Genomic DNA, 15,392 nt, shown 5'->3' with positions numbered 1-15,392 from the left:
TAAACAAGAAGAGTTAAATTTTACAAATTAAAAAAGGCAGCAAACAATTCTCAAACTTCAGGTTAATCTTTTAACATACACTTCTACAAAAATTCAAGTGAGGTCAGATAATCAATCTTCTAATGTAAATAATTTAGCATGGATGTCTCAGAGGGGCACTGAACCGTAAAACACGATCTCAGCTGGGCCAGTCATGTACACATGATTGTCTTCCTCCCTCCACTCAATATCCAGTGGCCCTCCAGGCAGATCCACGGTGCAACTCTATTTCACAGGCAAAAAGTACGAGGAAGAAACATTCAAAAACAAGTATCAGGACCATGAAACAAGAAGGAAATCAGAACATTCGGTATTGATTTTAGTTTAGATGACTATAATCTTCAACGATTATGAAAGCTGCTAATGAGAAACTATAATCTTCAATGATTATGAAAGCTGCTAATGAGAAACAGAGCTATCGCCAATCATTTGATATCTAAAAAATCTGCTCTGTTTTCTGTCCTCAGTGATAACTAAAGAACCAAGTGAATTCCTCAATATTTTTAAACATCGGGAAACTTACCCTCCCAGCATGACCCTCAAGAACTGCTGCAACAACCACTGCACAAGCTCCAGTTCCACAGGCTAGAGTTGCTCCTGCACTCAGAATGATAGGATTAAGCTTCCGAAATAAACAACCAAAACAGGCCCATTGCTCCTATTACAGTGACTGCACAATTTACATAGGCAATATAAATTACAGTGACTGCACAATTTTCAGGTAGTAAGAACTAACCTGCTCCACGCTCCCAAACACGCATTTTCAGGTGTGAACGAGAGATGACTTGCACAAATTCTGCAAAATCAAAATGAAATAGATTCATGATTCACAAGTGAATGCATTAGGGCAATAGGGGATCAGCCACAGTATGTTTTATTGCCATTAAAATAACACAGGTGTCTTCAGTGTGATCATAAAACTTCAGGCTACTTGCCTGCTAACCAAGCAAGAGAACCACATTAGAAATAAGCTGTCAGCAAACTGGTTGCCAATGTTAACAACACAATTATCTTGTGAAATATAATTAAACTCTCAATTCACTCTGAGCTACTTGATTTCAAATGTGGCATTTTGGTTCTTCCCTTGCCAACTGAATAAAAGGACGATGACGCATATAGCTTGAATAATGCTAATTTTTAAAAAATTCAAATTATAGAACTCACAATCATGCAAACATGAAAACATATTAGAATTATTTATATGGTGGGAGACCATCATAAAATGCTGAAATTAAGAACTAAAAAGGAACTAAATTTTGAATTGTTCACTAAAAGTCAAAGATATTGGATATCCAAAGTTGTAGAGGTCATATTAATTTGTATTAGAAACTTCTACTATTGTAGAAGGGAAAAACTGAACATTCTCTCCAAGAGTATCAATTCTTTTTAGTGAAGAATATGAGCTGACTAAAAAAATTATCATCTGGAACTAATGTCAAACGCAAAATCATCTCCACAGAGAGGTAAAAACAAACCTGTATTAGTTCGAGCAGGAAACATAGCATGATGCTCAAATTTTGGACCAATGTCAGCTAAATTTAATTCATCAACCTGCAAATTCTGATCAATTGCACATAAAGGAATAGAGAAAAAATCAGTGACAGTCAGATGAACAAGAAAAATAATATATTATGTACATATAATAGAATAATCCATGTTTTTAGCCAATTATTCATGTTTGCATGTGATACTGCAAACTTTTATCTCAATAGTTAAAGAATAAACCCTATATCATGCACGAAACAGCCAAAAGGCAGAGCATGATAAGGACATGATTCAATGGACAACAACAATCAAACAAGCTTCAAATATATCACCAAATTACAACACATACAAGTAAATTGAGATCCCTAAACAGTTCCAATTTTTTTTTTCCCTGCTTCATCAGGAGGCTGCAAAACCTAGACGTTTAGTTTGTTCTAGCATTAAAGTAACATGCATATTTGAAACTGAGAAGTTTCTGGAACAGTTTGCTATGGTATATTATCTAGTTGTAAAAATGCATGTGATCTGCTTGATGCTCAGTATTGACACATTGACAAAAAAAGGTTATAGAAAAATGTCTTTTCTTCTGGAGAATGCGTGAGTGGGGTGTGTGTTACCTATGACTAGATCAAGAGTCAAATGGATAAAAACATATAGTATTAAGAAAAAGAAACATATACTTTAAACAAGGTACAACAGAATGGATCTACATGAATACAACAATCACTAATTGTTCCATCATGTCCAAAATCCATACCTGGCCTCCTTTTGTTCCAAAAGTTACACAGTGAGGATTTCCCATACTAACACAAGTCACATTCCAGGATACACCATCTACGTTTAGTTCTGATTTAACAACAGATTGATCCTTGTTTGCAGGTAATTTTGTAGGTACATCCAACGCTTTAAGTATGGGTTTGCCCATGTCAACTTTAACCTGAAATTGCAGTAAGCAACGCACCATCAGGTTATAATAAGTCCCTAATACCATAAAAATAGATCATTATTAATTTTACATGGAAACCTTTGTGTAAAACATGATTGTACAAAAGGTTTGAGGTGCAAAAACAGCAGCAGAAGCATCATAAATGAAAGCACACAAAGTAAAAAAGAGCTAAGAGAAAACCCTCAGCAAGCATTAATCAAAAGTAAACTGCATGGCAGATAATAGTGATCTTATGAAACTTATAAGTAAATTCATGAATGATTATCACCTGTTCTGGAAAACTATAATTTTAAATTCACACTTACAAATTAAAGAAAAAAAAAGGAAAAAAAAAAAACGAATGCAATTACTCAAATATTTTGATGTATAACAATGTAACATCTGAATTATTCGTGAGTTAAGAATTACCTTCCCATCATCTTGGATTTCAGGAACAATTAGACCAGCACCAGTGTGCAGAGTAAAACTGAAATTAGGGGAAAAAAATAAGAAAAAATATTATTGTCACAGAATTTAAGGAGGTTGTCTAGAGTTTAAAAAAACTAACAAAAATATGTTCAGAGTGAACAAGTTCTAGGAGTTTTAATCCTCTATATGACTACACTTTCCTAGTTTATTATTAATATTGGCACATTTCTGGTGCCTGTCTATTCCCCACGAAGTAAAACAATAAAACTAAACAAACATTATCGTTTCTGCATTCAAAAACTTCACGTCCATCAAAACAAAGTTCCTATATGTGGAAGATAATTCCAGAATATTCAAATTCCCAGTTCAGTATAGCTAAAAATTCCACACCAGAGCTTGCTTAATACTTCATGCAATCTGGGATTTTATTTATAAAAACGATATTCTTTTTCATGTGTCAAATTTAGCAGTTGTTCCTTGATCCTTATTCAGCGCCCATTCTTGGGTCCTTGATCTTGTGGATTTATAAAGTATAGACTACCCAATCAACTAATAGGCTACAAGAAACTAGACATTTTTATTTTTTTTTGATAGGTAAATAAGAGAATAGATAAAAGAGCACTAGCAAAAGGTGCAGCCAAGTACACACGGAGTATACAAAAAAGGCCTAACGGCTAGTAAGAGAAGGAAGGGGAAAAGAAAATACAAACCACCCATACAACAAACAAACCCAAACCCCTAACAAACTAGCACAACCCTAAGCAAGACAATAAGTCCCCCGAAAGCCCATCTGAAGCCATAGACCAACAACTAAAACAAGACCGCGCCCTCAGAGTGAGCAAACTGGACCCCCACTACTCCCCCCTCCCCCCTTTCCCCTAGCTGTGATAGGGGTGCCATTGTGATGCACAGAGCATTCAAGCTTCCAGATTTCCCTCTCCAGATTTCCTACTACCCCTTAAAACCTTAACTCCATGACCTTTTCTCGCCTTCATTTTCTTCAACAGAGCAGTGATTTCCTCCAAAGCCTTATTTACCTCCTCCCACTCCATCTCCTCAACTCTACCCACCACTTGCTTCCCCAAAGACCCCATCTCATCATTCCCCATGAGATCTAGCAACCTTCCATCTTGGAGCAACAATTGCAGCGGCCGAAAACCCGAAGGAGACCCCAAGGGACAATCCGCCCTTGTCAGTCCAACCGCCCCATCACCTAGAATTGAAAGCCCAATTGGAGAAGAAGAGAGCCCAGAGGAGTAATTACCTTGAAAGCCAGTCGCTTTGTTTAAAATGGCTTCATTCACCCCCAAGATCCACTCCACTGGATCCTGAACCCCTGTCTTTAGGAGAGGGTCATCGAAAAGCTCCAAAGAGGTAGCAGTAGCCCTAGGGCTCCTCTGCCTCCTTTCCCATGCACTTAGACACGAGTTGAAGGCAAAAATAATACTTTGGAAGAAAAAAATAGTGAGAATAGTGTCCCCTCCAAAATATTTGTCAAAGTAGTCTTTCCTAACCACATAATCATCCACATGAGTTTTTTTTTTTTTTAAAGTATAAAAACCACCGTTGGTGACTGTGGTTTTAAAATCCTAATAACCATAAAACCACAGTTAGTAACTGTGGTTTCAAAAATATCCTTAAACCACACCTATTACAATTTTCCACAGTTGGTATTGTGATTTTAAAATTATTTTTAAAATCTTCTTTAGAACCACAGTTAGTAACTATGGTTTTAAAAATATTTTTCAAAATTTCCTTTAAAACCACAATTAGTAACTGTGGTTTCAAAAATATCCATGGTTGGTATTGTAATTTAAAAATATTTTCAAAATTTACCATAAAACCATAGGTAGTAACTATGGCTTCAAAAATATCCTTAAAACCACAGTCACCAACTTTTCTTTTATGGTTACAAATGGTTACATTTATATTTTTTTTATTTTTAAATTTTTTTTAAAACCATAGTTACTAACTGTGGTTTTAAAATTATCCTTAACAAAATTTTTCTTTACAATGACTGCCATTTCAAAATTATTCTTTTTATTTTATTTTTTCAAATTTTCCTTGAAATTTTGAGAAAATAATTTTATCTACATGCATTCCCATAAAATTTTATATATATATGGTAAATAAAATATTTATTCGTTTTATGAATTTGATCACATATGAATTAAAGCAAACTATTTTTTCCTATTATTTTATTGTTTATATTATTTTAAAATTTTATATTTTCATATGAAAATTAAAACCAATGATTATGATTTTAGGTTTTTCCTTATTAAGTGTGATTTGAACTTATATCTTGGTTAAAATGTATAATTTTTTTAATTATATAAAAGAAAATTTGGTTATGGTTGTAACCATTTGTTTAGTTAAAATTTCTTTCATTTAGGTCATAAAAGAAACTAGAGTTACTAACTGTGGTTTTAAAGAAAAGTCAGTGACTGCGATTTTAAGGATATTTTTTAAACCACAATTACAACTTGTGGTTTTAAATTTAATATATATATATATATATATATATTTTAAAACCATAGTTACTAACCGTGGTGCTAAAGAAGATTTTAAAAATAATTTTTAAATTACAATACCAACTATTGAAAATTGTAACAGGATGTGATTTAAAGGATATTTTTGAAACCATAGTTACTAGTTATAATTTTAAAGAAAATTGTGAAAATATTTTTAAAACCACAGTCCATGACTGTGGTTTTAAGGATATTTTTGAAACCATAATTACTAACTGTGGTTTTATGGTTATTAGGATTTTAAAACCACAAACACCAACAATGGTTTTATACACTCCAAAAAAAAAAATTATTAACCCACATGGATGATTACATGGTTAGAAAAGACTACTTTGGTAAATATTTTGGGAGGGGCATTATTCTCACTATTTTTTTCATTCAAAGTATTATTTTGGCCTTAAACTCCTTAAGCATAGGGAATTTAAAGACAAGGGGCTAAGGCACTAATAGCCCAAACTTAAAAGGCCTAACCTGGCTTCCTTTAGACAATAAAATAGGGGCTTTGGTCCTTCCTGCCTGAAGAGGATCCATGGACCACACCAACAAAAGCTAGCCTTCTAGTCCCCCTTTCCTAAAAAGGGCCCAAACTAAGACGCGACCCATTTGAAAGGGCCATAGCCTCAACGGTCTCCCCATTAGGCCCAATACCTACCACAGTACCCATCCTATCAACCTTGGGAAGGGACGCTACAGAGATGTCAGCCTCCATCCTTTTAACTACATAAACTTTCCCACCCTCTGCAAGGTTCCTCAAGTCTTCCAATGACTCCTCGAAAGTTGCGTTTTCAAAGGACCTTCCTCCTACTCTCTCTATGGCACATGACCCAACTTCACGTTCTTCTCCAGTCCCCCATCCACTATAACTCAGAGAAGGCTCCACCTTGGAGAAATCTCCCACCACAACTGAATTGCGAAAACAGAGGTACCCACCACCATCTGCAATGAACTTGGAATCTTCCACCCTCTAATCCCAACTAGAACTCTCGCCCATTGCAGGTTTCTTCATTTTGTTGTGTCTTCATCAACAGCCACAAAACTCGTACAAACTTCTCCTAGTCTTTTAAAAAAATGCTTTTCCCCAAAGACACAAGGGGAGACCCATGATTCTCACCAAAACTTCACTTTCATCCCAACCCTCCTTGTGACACCTAACCGAAGGGTTCCACCGCTCCAAGAACAAACTTTACCATTGAACCATTTCATACCCGAGTGAATCACCCTCTCAACTTCACCAACACCTTCAAACTCAAAAAGGATGATGGGCCCTCCCAACAAAGCCAAATGGAGCTTACCTGTCAACTTCAACTAGACTGTGCCCAATTTCTCAAGACACAAAGGTCCAGGGGCTGATCAAACGGCCCTCTACATTCTCCTACAAGGCTTCTTTTAAGAAATTCCTCATTTTTGTCTAGCACCTCCTTTTCCACTTCAATCCAAACGACATTACAATGCTCAGCAAAACTACATGACCTTGCCTCTGCTACCAAACCTTTTTTCCTTTCGTCATCTTCACTTGGGGCCAATACCTTCCTGGAATAAGCAAAAGGGTCCTCTTCTCTCTGTAGGGTTGAGGAAACACCAAGACTTCTCAGCTTGCTGGACAAAATCTTCCATCCCCTCAGAAAACCTCCTCCTTCATGAAACGCCAAAGAAAACCTTTTTTCTTCCACAGACCACACCGAGCAAAACAAAAACCAGCCTGCTCTATTGCTGCATAACTCTAACAAATAATGTCTACCCCCTTCCACCCAAACCTTTCTGAAGGGTTCCCCATCCTTCATAACGCAAGAAGTCTCAACCCCTTCCACCAGCAAAGCCAGACCCTTTCCACCAAACCTAATCCACATAGAAAAGTTTGGACCCCTCTCACAAATTTTCCCAAGCACCTTCTCTTTGACCTTCTCAATTGAAATCTCAAAGGTTTTTGAATCAACACTGAACCAGCATTTACCACCAGGAGAATCCACTGACATTGAGAATCAACACTCAACCCCTCCCTACAAGAAACTAGATATTAACACAAAAAGAATTCCTATATAACACACACAGGGATTGAAAAGACTGGTTTGAACAATTAAACAACTTAAAAGAAGCCCAAATTGGCAAAAGCAATTTTGGGAAAAAATTTAACTTAAAATTCCATCAGCCACAAGAATTAAGAACCCAAAACGCAATGAGATAGAAAACTTGGACTTCAAAGCAAATTTTTAGGCATTGACAAAGAATAAAGACGGCATAAGCAAAACATATAAAGGTATAACTCAATATCCTGCAGGTGGTGTACACACAAATTTCATAAAATTTTATCCTACAAAAATTAGCAAAATAAAATAGGAAAAATAACGCGAACAAATGATTTATTAAATTTAAGAATATCGCGGGTACAATCTCAGAAATAATATTCTTTCCAATAAAGAATATCTTCCCTCTGATTCTTTTGCCTTAATCACACTTTGAAAGACGACAATAACGTTTTCTTGATTTCGAAGGTCAATTGAGGGCCACAAATGACTTATTCTCAAATGACCTTGTTGAATGGCAAAGAACGATTGTATTAGTTCTTTTGCCGTTTACCGAACTTGCAGGGAGATTTGATGAAGCTCTTTCTTTTGTTGTGAAGCCTCTTTTCTCGTATGAAGTTACTTTTGGATTTCTTCTTAGGATTTTCCTTTCTGGAGTTTTTCTGGTTTCTCAATTTCTTCCTCTCTCCCTCTCGTTGATGGAAGACATCTCTATTTATAGGTGAAGATAGAGAATTTGAATTTCAAATTCCCCAATTCTAGTTGCTTATAATTTTCTTCTTATTATTATTATCCTTTTATAGTTGGAGATGAGAGAGACTTATCCATAAGATGAGAGACTTATCCATAAGATGATTTTTTTTTTTTTTAGAAGATCAAATTAATGGTAATTTAATCCACTAATTTTTTTATGCCTACAAATGTCCCCACTTCAAGACGCATCATGTACATGCATTGTCATGTGGATGGGGTGAGTCTTGAAGTAATAATTTTTTTTTTATTTTTTTTTTATTGTGACTAAATTTGAGTGGTTTCCCGGAGTTCTTTTTTTTTATTATTATTATTATTTTACGCTCTTAACTTTTGCCAAGACTAAAAGAAAGATTTAATCTTGCGAGCATATGTCATAACTTTTGTCTAAGTCGCCTTTTCAGGTTTTCAACTTAGCAAACTTTCTTCTTTTTTTTTTTTTTTTTGCTCTTAACTTTTGTCAAGACTAAAAGAAAGATTTAATCTTGCGAGCATATGTCCTAACTTTTGCCTAAGTCGCCTTTTTAGGTTTTCGACTTAGCAAACTTTTTTTTTTTTTTGGTGCGTCGTACGCAATTTATGCTCATGCAGGCCAAGAGCATCACTTGTCTTGAGTTTGATCGAAGGATGATAAATTCACGTCCTTGGAATAAAAGTTTAATTGAGGGTCAAAGATGACTTATTCTCAACCAAACTTATGAAGACCTTTCTAAAGCATTTTAGAGAACAAAAGAAGTCCTTTGTCTTGATTTCTTCAATCTTAAAAGTGGATGAATGACATTTTTGTATTGTGTTTGATATTCTTCCACGAGCTTGTTGAAGAATGTGTCAAGCTTGGACTTGATTTTAATCCAAAGGTGGTAACCATGTGTTCTTGGAGCAAAATTTAATTGAGGGTCAATGATGACTTTATCTCAAGCAAACTTATAAACAATTTCCTCAAGTGTTTTGAAAAACCCAACCTTGTCTTCTTTAGCTTTGAAGATGGATGAATGACACTTTTGTTTGTATTTGATATTCTTCCACGAGCTTGTTGAAGAATGTTTGGAGTTTGATTTTGACTTTTGAAGCTTCATTTTTAGATTTAGCTTTTAGGTTGCATCACCCTGCGTCATGCTGAAAGAAAAGAACACTTGTATGTAGAGAAGTTAGAGATTTTAGTTTGAAATCTCCGAATTTGACTTTTTAAATACAAAGAGTTTGTTCCTCGGTTTAAGAAGTTTGCCAAGACTGATTTTTATTTTTTTTTACTACAATTTAAGCTTTTGTAGGATAGGAGCAATATGCAGTTTAGGCTCATGCTTTAAGGAGCATCACTAGAATGCCGAGGTTTGAAAACAATTGTGGTAAACTTTGATGTCATGCTCTTTTCATCGCTACTGGTGTGGGTGATGTTTGCACAACATGTTGCACAATCGTGGCCTTTGTCCTCAAGTCGTTTTGCCCCTTTTATTTTTGTGGCATAAAGTGATGGATTCTTAAGTACCTCATCATCTTCCTTGGTTTTGCTTGGCTCTGCACCGAAAGCGTTTTCTTCATTTTTACCTGACTCATCTTCTTCCGAAATCTCATGACAAGAGACCAGATGAGTTGATGTCACCATCCCTCTATTGAAGAACTCCAGAGGGAAGTGTTCTCCTAAGGTGATAGGGGTGATGTGCTTTTGTACCAAGAGGTCATCAACCTGTACAATCGTTTGTTTTCTTTTAGGTTTCTTTTCTTCTTTCTTCTTCGCATATTGATGAATATTTTGCTTACGTTGTTCCTTCCTAGGAAGATTTGGGTAAGGATGAGATTCTTGCTTCTTGTGAGGTCTTCTTCGTGTCACCAATGTCCAACCTTCTTCGTTATATGACATTGATTTATTCTCAAAATGGAAGTGACGAATGGTGTCTTGACATGACACTTGTGTTTGCTTTGGTTTCGGTGACTTGCATTGGATAGTATCGGTGCATGCCCCCAGTGTCTTAGGTGAAACATGTAAAAAAAATAGGATCAAGGGACCCAAATGTGACTGTAGCATGATTTGACTCTACTACTTTATCCAAATCCAGATGAATTCTTCCTTATTTTGCAAGTTTCATTATAAGATCTTTTAAGATGAAACATTTCTCCACTGGGTGACTAATGATTCGATGGTAATGACAATAGTTCGGATCATTAACACGACCCATTTCTTCTGGACGCTTACACTCAGGTAGCTCAATAACATTTTTCTAGAGTAGGTCTTCTAACATGCTAGACACATCTGAGTCAGGAAAAGGATACTTCTTCTCCTCTAATTCCTTCAAGCTTAACCGACACCTTTCATTTTCCTGGGTTAGTCTAGCCTTTTTTATTTCCTTCTTTTTATCTCGCATTGAGATTTTGATAGGAGTCGCATTTACCGTCATTGACTCCTGGATGGGTTTTATTGAATTCTTACCACTTGCTTTCCCATTGTGTCTTTCTCTCTGCTGGTCAATGATAAGGTCATTTTTAGCATCATGGTTGGCTATCCTGAGCTCCATGTCATGTGCTCGGGTTGCTAATTCTTGAAAGGTACGGGGTCGTATCCCTTGGAGAATGTATAGGAGACCCCAATGCATTCCTTGTATGCACATCTCCACGGCTGATACCTCAAATAATCTATCTTTGCAGTCGAGGTTTAAGGAACGCCAACGGTTGATATAGTCTACAACCGGTTCATCTTTCCATTGCTTAGTGTTAGTAAGTTCCATCATACTTATAGTTCATCGGGTGCTATAGAAACAGTTGAGGAATTCACGTTCCATTTGGTCCCAACTATCGATACACTCTGGTGCAAGGTCTATGTACCAATCGAAAGCATTCCCTCGAAAAGAACAGACAAATTGTTTAACTAATAAGTCACCATCTGTACTTGTATTGTTACAAGTTTCAACGAAATGGGCAACATGTTGTTTTGAATTGCCTTTTCCGTCAAATAATTGAAATTTTGGAGGTTGATAACCCATAGGCATACGTAGGTTATCAATCCTCTTAGTGTAAGGTTTAGAGTACATGAGCGTACTCTGTGAGGGTTCATCGTACTGCGCCATAATGGTGTTAGTTATAATGTCCTAAAGTTATTGGACAGATAATGACACCACTGAAGCAGATTCCGTCATTTGTCTTTCACCTTGCATTGTCCTATACATATGTGGTGCATCATCGAGAGGAGATGCAACATTCAAAGGGCAGTTGAGTCCGTGACTTGACTCACCCGTATTTTGTACTTGTGCCTCAACCTTGTTTATGAGAGAGGCTATCTGCATATCCTTCTCCTCGACCATCTTGGTGAGTTTGGCGATGGCGTGGGCCATCTCTTCCAATTGCTCCTCTACAGACGTAGTGCCCGTTGCCATTACCGGCATGGTCATCGAGAAGGAAGAGAAGTAAAAGAGTCAGAATGATTGGAGTAGTTTTCCTCCTTTGACATTCCAGTTGGCGACCCGGTGCTAGAGTTGGCATCGGTAATAGAACAAGGAGATTTGTCCCCAAAGTCCTGTAGTGTTGAAGGGAGTTTTCCCCTACTACGAGGACTATGGCCCTTTGCCCCTAGAGAAACCAAGGTGATGAGTGGTTGGTGCTCATCGCGTGTTCTTACCTGTTTTAGCAAACAAGCAGACTCACTTGTTTGTTTTGTTAAGATTGAAGATGTTGATTTTGCTTTGCTACGAGTTATGGGACCTGTAGCAGTGTCATGTGTCGATTGTGCAATGACGATCTTGTCATTGCCCTTGTTGACATGCATAACTTGAGTTCTTTTGGGTGCCATAGACATAGTAGAGATCAATCTTCTAACAAAAGAGATAAGAGGCAGAGAGGTCTCACCGGGCGTGCCAGAAATTTGTACGCACAAATTTCGTAAAATTTTATCCTACAAAAATTAGCAAAATAAAATAGGAAAAATAACGCGAACAAATGATTTATTAAATATAAGAATATTGCAGGTACAATCTTAGAAATAATATTCTTTCCAATAAAGAATATTTTCCCTCTGATTCTTTTGCCTTAATCACACTTTGAAAGACGACAATAACATTTTCTTGATTTCGAAGGTCAATTGAGGGCCACAAATGACTTATTCTCAAATGACCTTGTTGAATGGCAAAGAACGATTGTATTAGTTCTTTTGCCGTTTACCGAACTTGCAGGGAGATTTGATGAAGCTCTTTCTTTTGTTGTGAAGCCTCTTTTCTCGTATGAAGTTGCTTTTGGATTTCTTCTTAGGATTTTCCTTTCTGGAGTTTTTCTGGTTTCTCAATTTCTTCCTCTCTCCCTCTCGTTGATGGAAGACATCTCTATTTATAGGTGAAGATAGAGAATTTGAATTTCAAATTCCCCAATTCTAGTTGCTTATAATTTTCTTCTTATTATTATTATCCTTTTATAGTTGGAGATGAGAGAGACTTATCCATAAGATGAGAGACTTATCCATAAAATTATTTTTTTTTTTAAGAAGATCAAATTAGTGGTAATTTAATCCACTAATTTTTTTATGTCTACAAGTGTTTTCAAACAAGAACCGTTAGCAAAAGCAATTAATAACATGGAATTATATAAAAACAATACCTTTGCTTCCCATGCAAATTTTCAAGCTCTGCAATGAATCTGGCAAAGCATCGTACTCCATTACCACACATCTACACATAGAAAATAAAATTGAAACAAAAAATAAAACCACACGTCCAATTTATGCATGGTACAAAAGCTCCCTCCGGGTGAGTGGAAATTAATTAAAATGGAAAGCAAAACAAAATTGGAATCTATGAGACTTACAGAATTACTTTCCACATTTTTAGCTCAAATTTTCAGGGCTACTCAACAAACAGACTGACGATCCACTCAACAGAAAACATGTACGTGGAAATTGTTAATTACCTCAGGCTCACTGCCATCAGAATTGAAAATCCTCATTGTATAATCAGTGCCATTGATCCCCGGCATGGCGAAGATCACACCGTCAGCACCAATCCCAAAGTTCCGATCACATAGCTTCACTGCTTGCTCCGGAGTTAATTTAGGCTCAGAAGAATCTCTATTATCTACCTATTTAAATTCAAGTCACAAAAACAAACATCTGTCTCAAACTAATTTAGGCTCAGAACAAAAAAAAAAAGCCCTAAAACCGTATAGTTGTCATTTTTGCAAGAGTGAAAATCACCAAAAACCAAATATCTTCCTAGGTCTCAAATTATGATTCTTTTACTGCATTTTCCCGAGCAACCAAGCAAATGAAAATAATAAAAGAATTACCAAGATGAAGTCATTGCCGAGGCCATGGTACTTGACGAAATGCAGAAATCCACTTTCTTTGCGGTCCAGAAAAGAAGTCTGAGAGCCCTTCTCAAGGGCTTCGATACTCATGGAAGTAGCGGAAACGCGAAAGTTAGGGTTTCGAAAAGCGACGGTCTCTAATGTGAGAAAACTTGGTTGAACAGAAGAAGAAGACGAAGAAGAAGAGGGGGAGACGTTGAGAGAGGTGATAGAGCGGCGAGTGACGGAGTGGCGTGTGGGGGAAGTGAGAGGGAGGGAAATGGTGGCGGCTATGGCCATGGCTCTGCGCTTCTCTCTCTGCGTCTACCTCGGCCTAGTCAAAGCGACAATGGTGGTGCGTGCAAAACGTTCATACCAAAGCAGAGTAATGGGTTGGGCTGGACCTTGGTCCAAGGCACAATTAATTATTTTTTTATAATAAAATAGTTTGATGATGTTTATTTTGGTTATTATATTATTATGATTTGTTTATTATCAACGAATATGAATCCAAATTATTCAAAGAAAGAAAGAAATACAAAGTAGAAGAAGATTAAAGTTGGTATTGAATGTTATATGAAGAAGAAAATAAAGAAATATGCCGAGAAAATAAAAGAAACATATGCTAAAACAAATCATAAAAAAAACATATATGCTTGAATTTCTTATTTAACTTTCATATATTTCATATACTTGTTATGGAAAATTAAAAGGAATAAAATATAATTTAGAAAATATAAGTATTAGGCCTAATGCATTAGCAAAAGTATTGTATTTGTAAGCATTGTCATGCAAAAATATTTGAATATGAGCGAAAAGGATTTTGTTGTTTTGATGGAGAAATATTATTATTTTTAAATAATGTTCCTCCCCAATTTTATGAATTATTTATTAATTCTAATTTTAAAGAAGTAATTTAATTCCAAAAATATTTTAGAATTTGCATTAATATTTTTGTTTTAGTATATTTTGATATTAAATCAATTGGAGATAAATAACCATTTTATAAATAAAATCAAAATTAGAAATTTCTTGAAGTATTTATTGAACTATTAACAAAATCTAATTTTAAACTAATAATAAAATATCATCTAGACATGTTTGCTAAAATTATAGGGTAATGAAAGAGAAAGAATCATAATAGAAATACATCAAAATCAAAATTAAAACTAAGAATTTTATGGAAATGTTTCCAAGAATGTCAGGAAATGGAATGAGAATAAATTTGATTACCACAATACCCATGTACAAAGAGATAAAAAATTTAATTTTGATATTTTTATTTTAATAATCCTTATTTCAATGTTATATTTTAAAATGATCATATCTTAATATTTAAAAATAAAATTCTCCTTATAGAATTTTAAGATATTTTTAATTAAAATAAAAGTTGGATTAATAATATTTACATTTTATTAACTAAGAATAATGATTAATTTAATTCGCTTCTCACCAGATTTGAGCTTAAATACACTTAATCATCATTAGTTTGAAATTGCATCTGATACTTTATTTATTTATTTTATTTATTATTTTAACTCGTGTTCCCTTTAATTCAAAACAGGATAGATACTAGATGAAATTTCAAATTCATAGTAGCTAAATATATTTAGCCCAAACTTAAAAGGGAGATAGGTGAAATTAACCTTTAAAAATAATTACTAAGAAATTGTTGCACAATCTACTCCATCTATGACACCAAAATATTGTAAGGTTACTTTGACTCATTTAACCAAATAACTCATGAATGATTCTATAGGATGATCTAGATACGACTAGGTGTATTGTAAACATCATATGATCTTGAATTGAAACTATAAAATATGGATATATCAACAGCTTTTGGTTGTGAAAGGACTTGAACTAAATTTTCAAGTATGAAGACTTTGGGTCGGACTATTTTTTAGAATAATTTTATTTTATTTGGAATAAAAAAACACAGAAAACACGTTTGAT

The 15,392-nt window shown here is 35.2% G+C and overlaps 1 protein-coding gene across 1 annotated transcript; it reads right to left on the bottom strand.

Annotated features, from left to right (window-relative positions):
• Nucleotides 1-13,854, bottom strand: LOC100241380 (diaminopimelate epimerase, chloroplastic). The gene is made up of 9 exons (XM_002278530.5): nt 13,437-13,854; nt 13,062-13,229; nt 12,753-12,823; nt 2,879-2,936; nt 2,282-2,461; nt 1,515-1,599; nt 776-835; nt 563-636; nt 1-264 (listed from the first exon to the last, which is right to left on the bottom strand). The coding sequence occupies exons 1-9, from the start codon at nt 13,734-13,736 to the stop codon at nt 148-150; spliced, it is 1,113 nt and encodes a 370-aa protein (XP_002278566.1). The 5' UTR covers nt 13,737-13,854; the 3' UTR covers nt 1-147.
• Nucleotides 13,855-15,392: the final 1,538 nt, after the last annotated feature.

This window comes from Vitis vinifera, chromosome 8, assembly GCF_030704535.1.
Source record: "Vitis vinifera cultivar Pinot Noir 40024 chromosome 8, ASM3070453v1".
Taxonomy (NCBI): domain Eukaryota; kingdom Viridiplantae; phylum Streptophyta; class Magnoliopsida; order Vitales; family Vitaceae; genus Vitis; species Vitis vinifera.
This window is presented reverse-complemented; position numbering and strand designations above follow the sequence as displayed.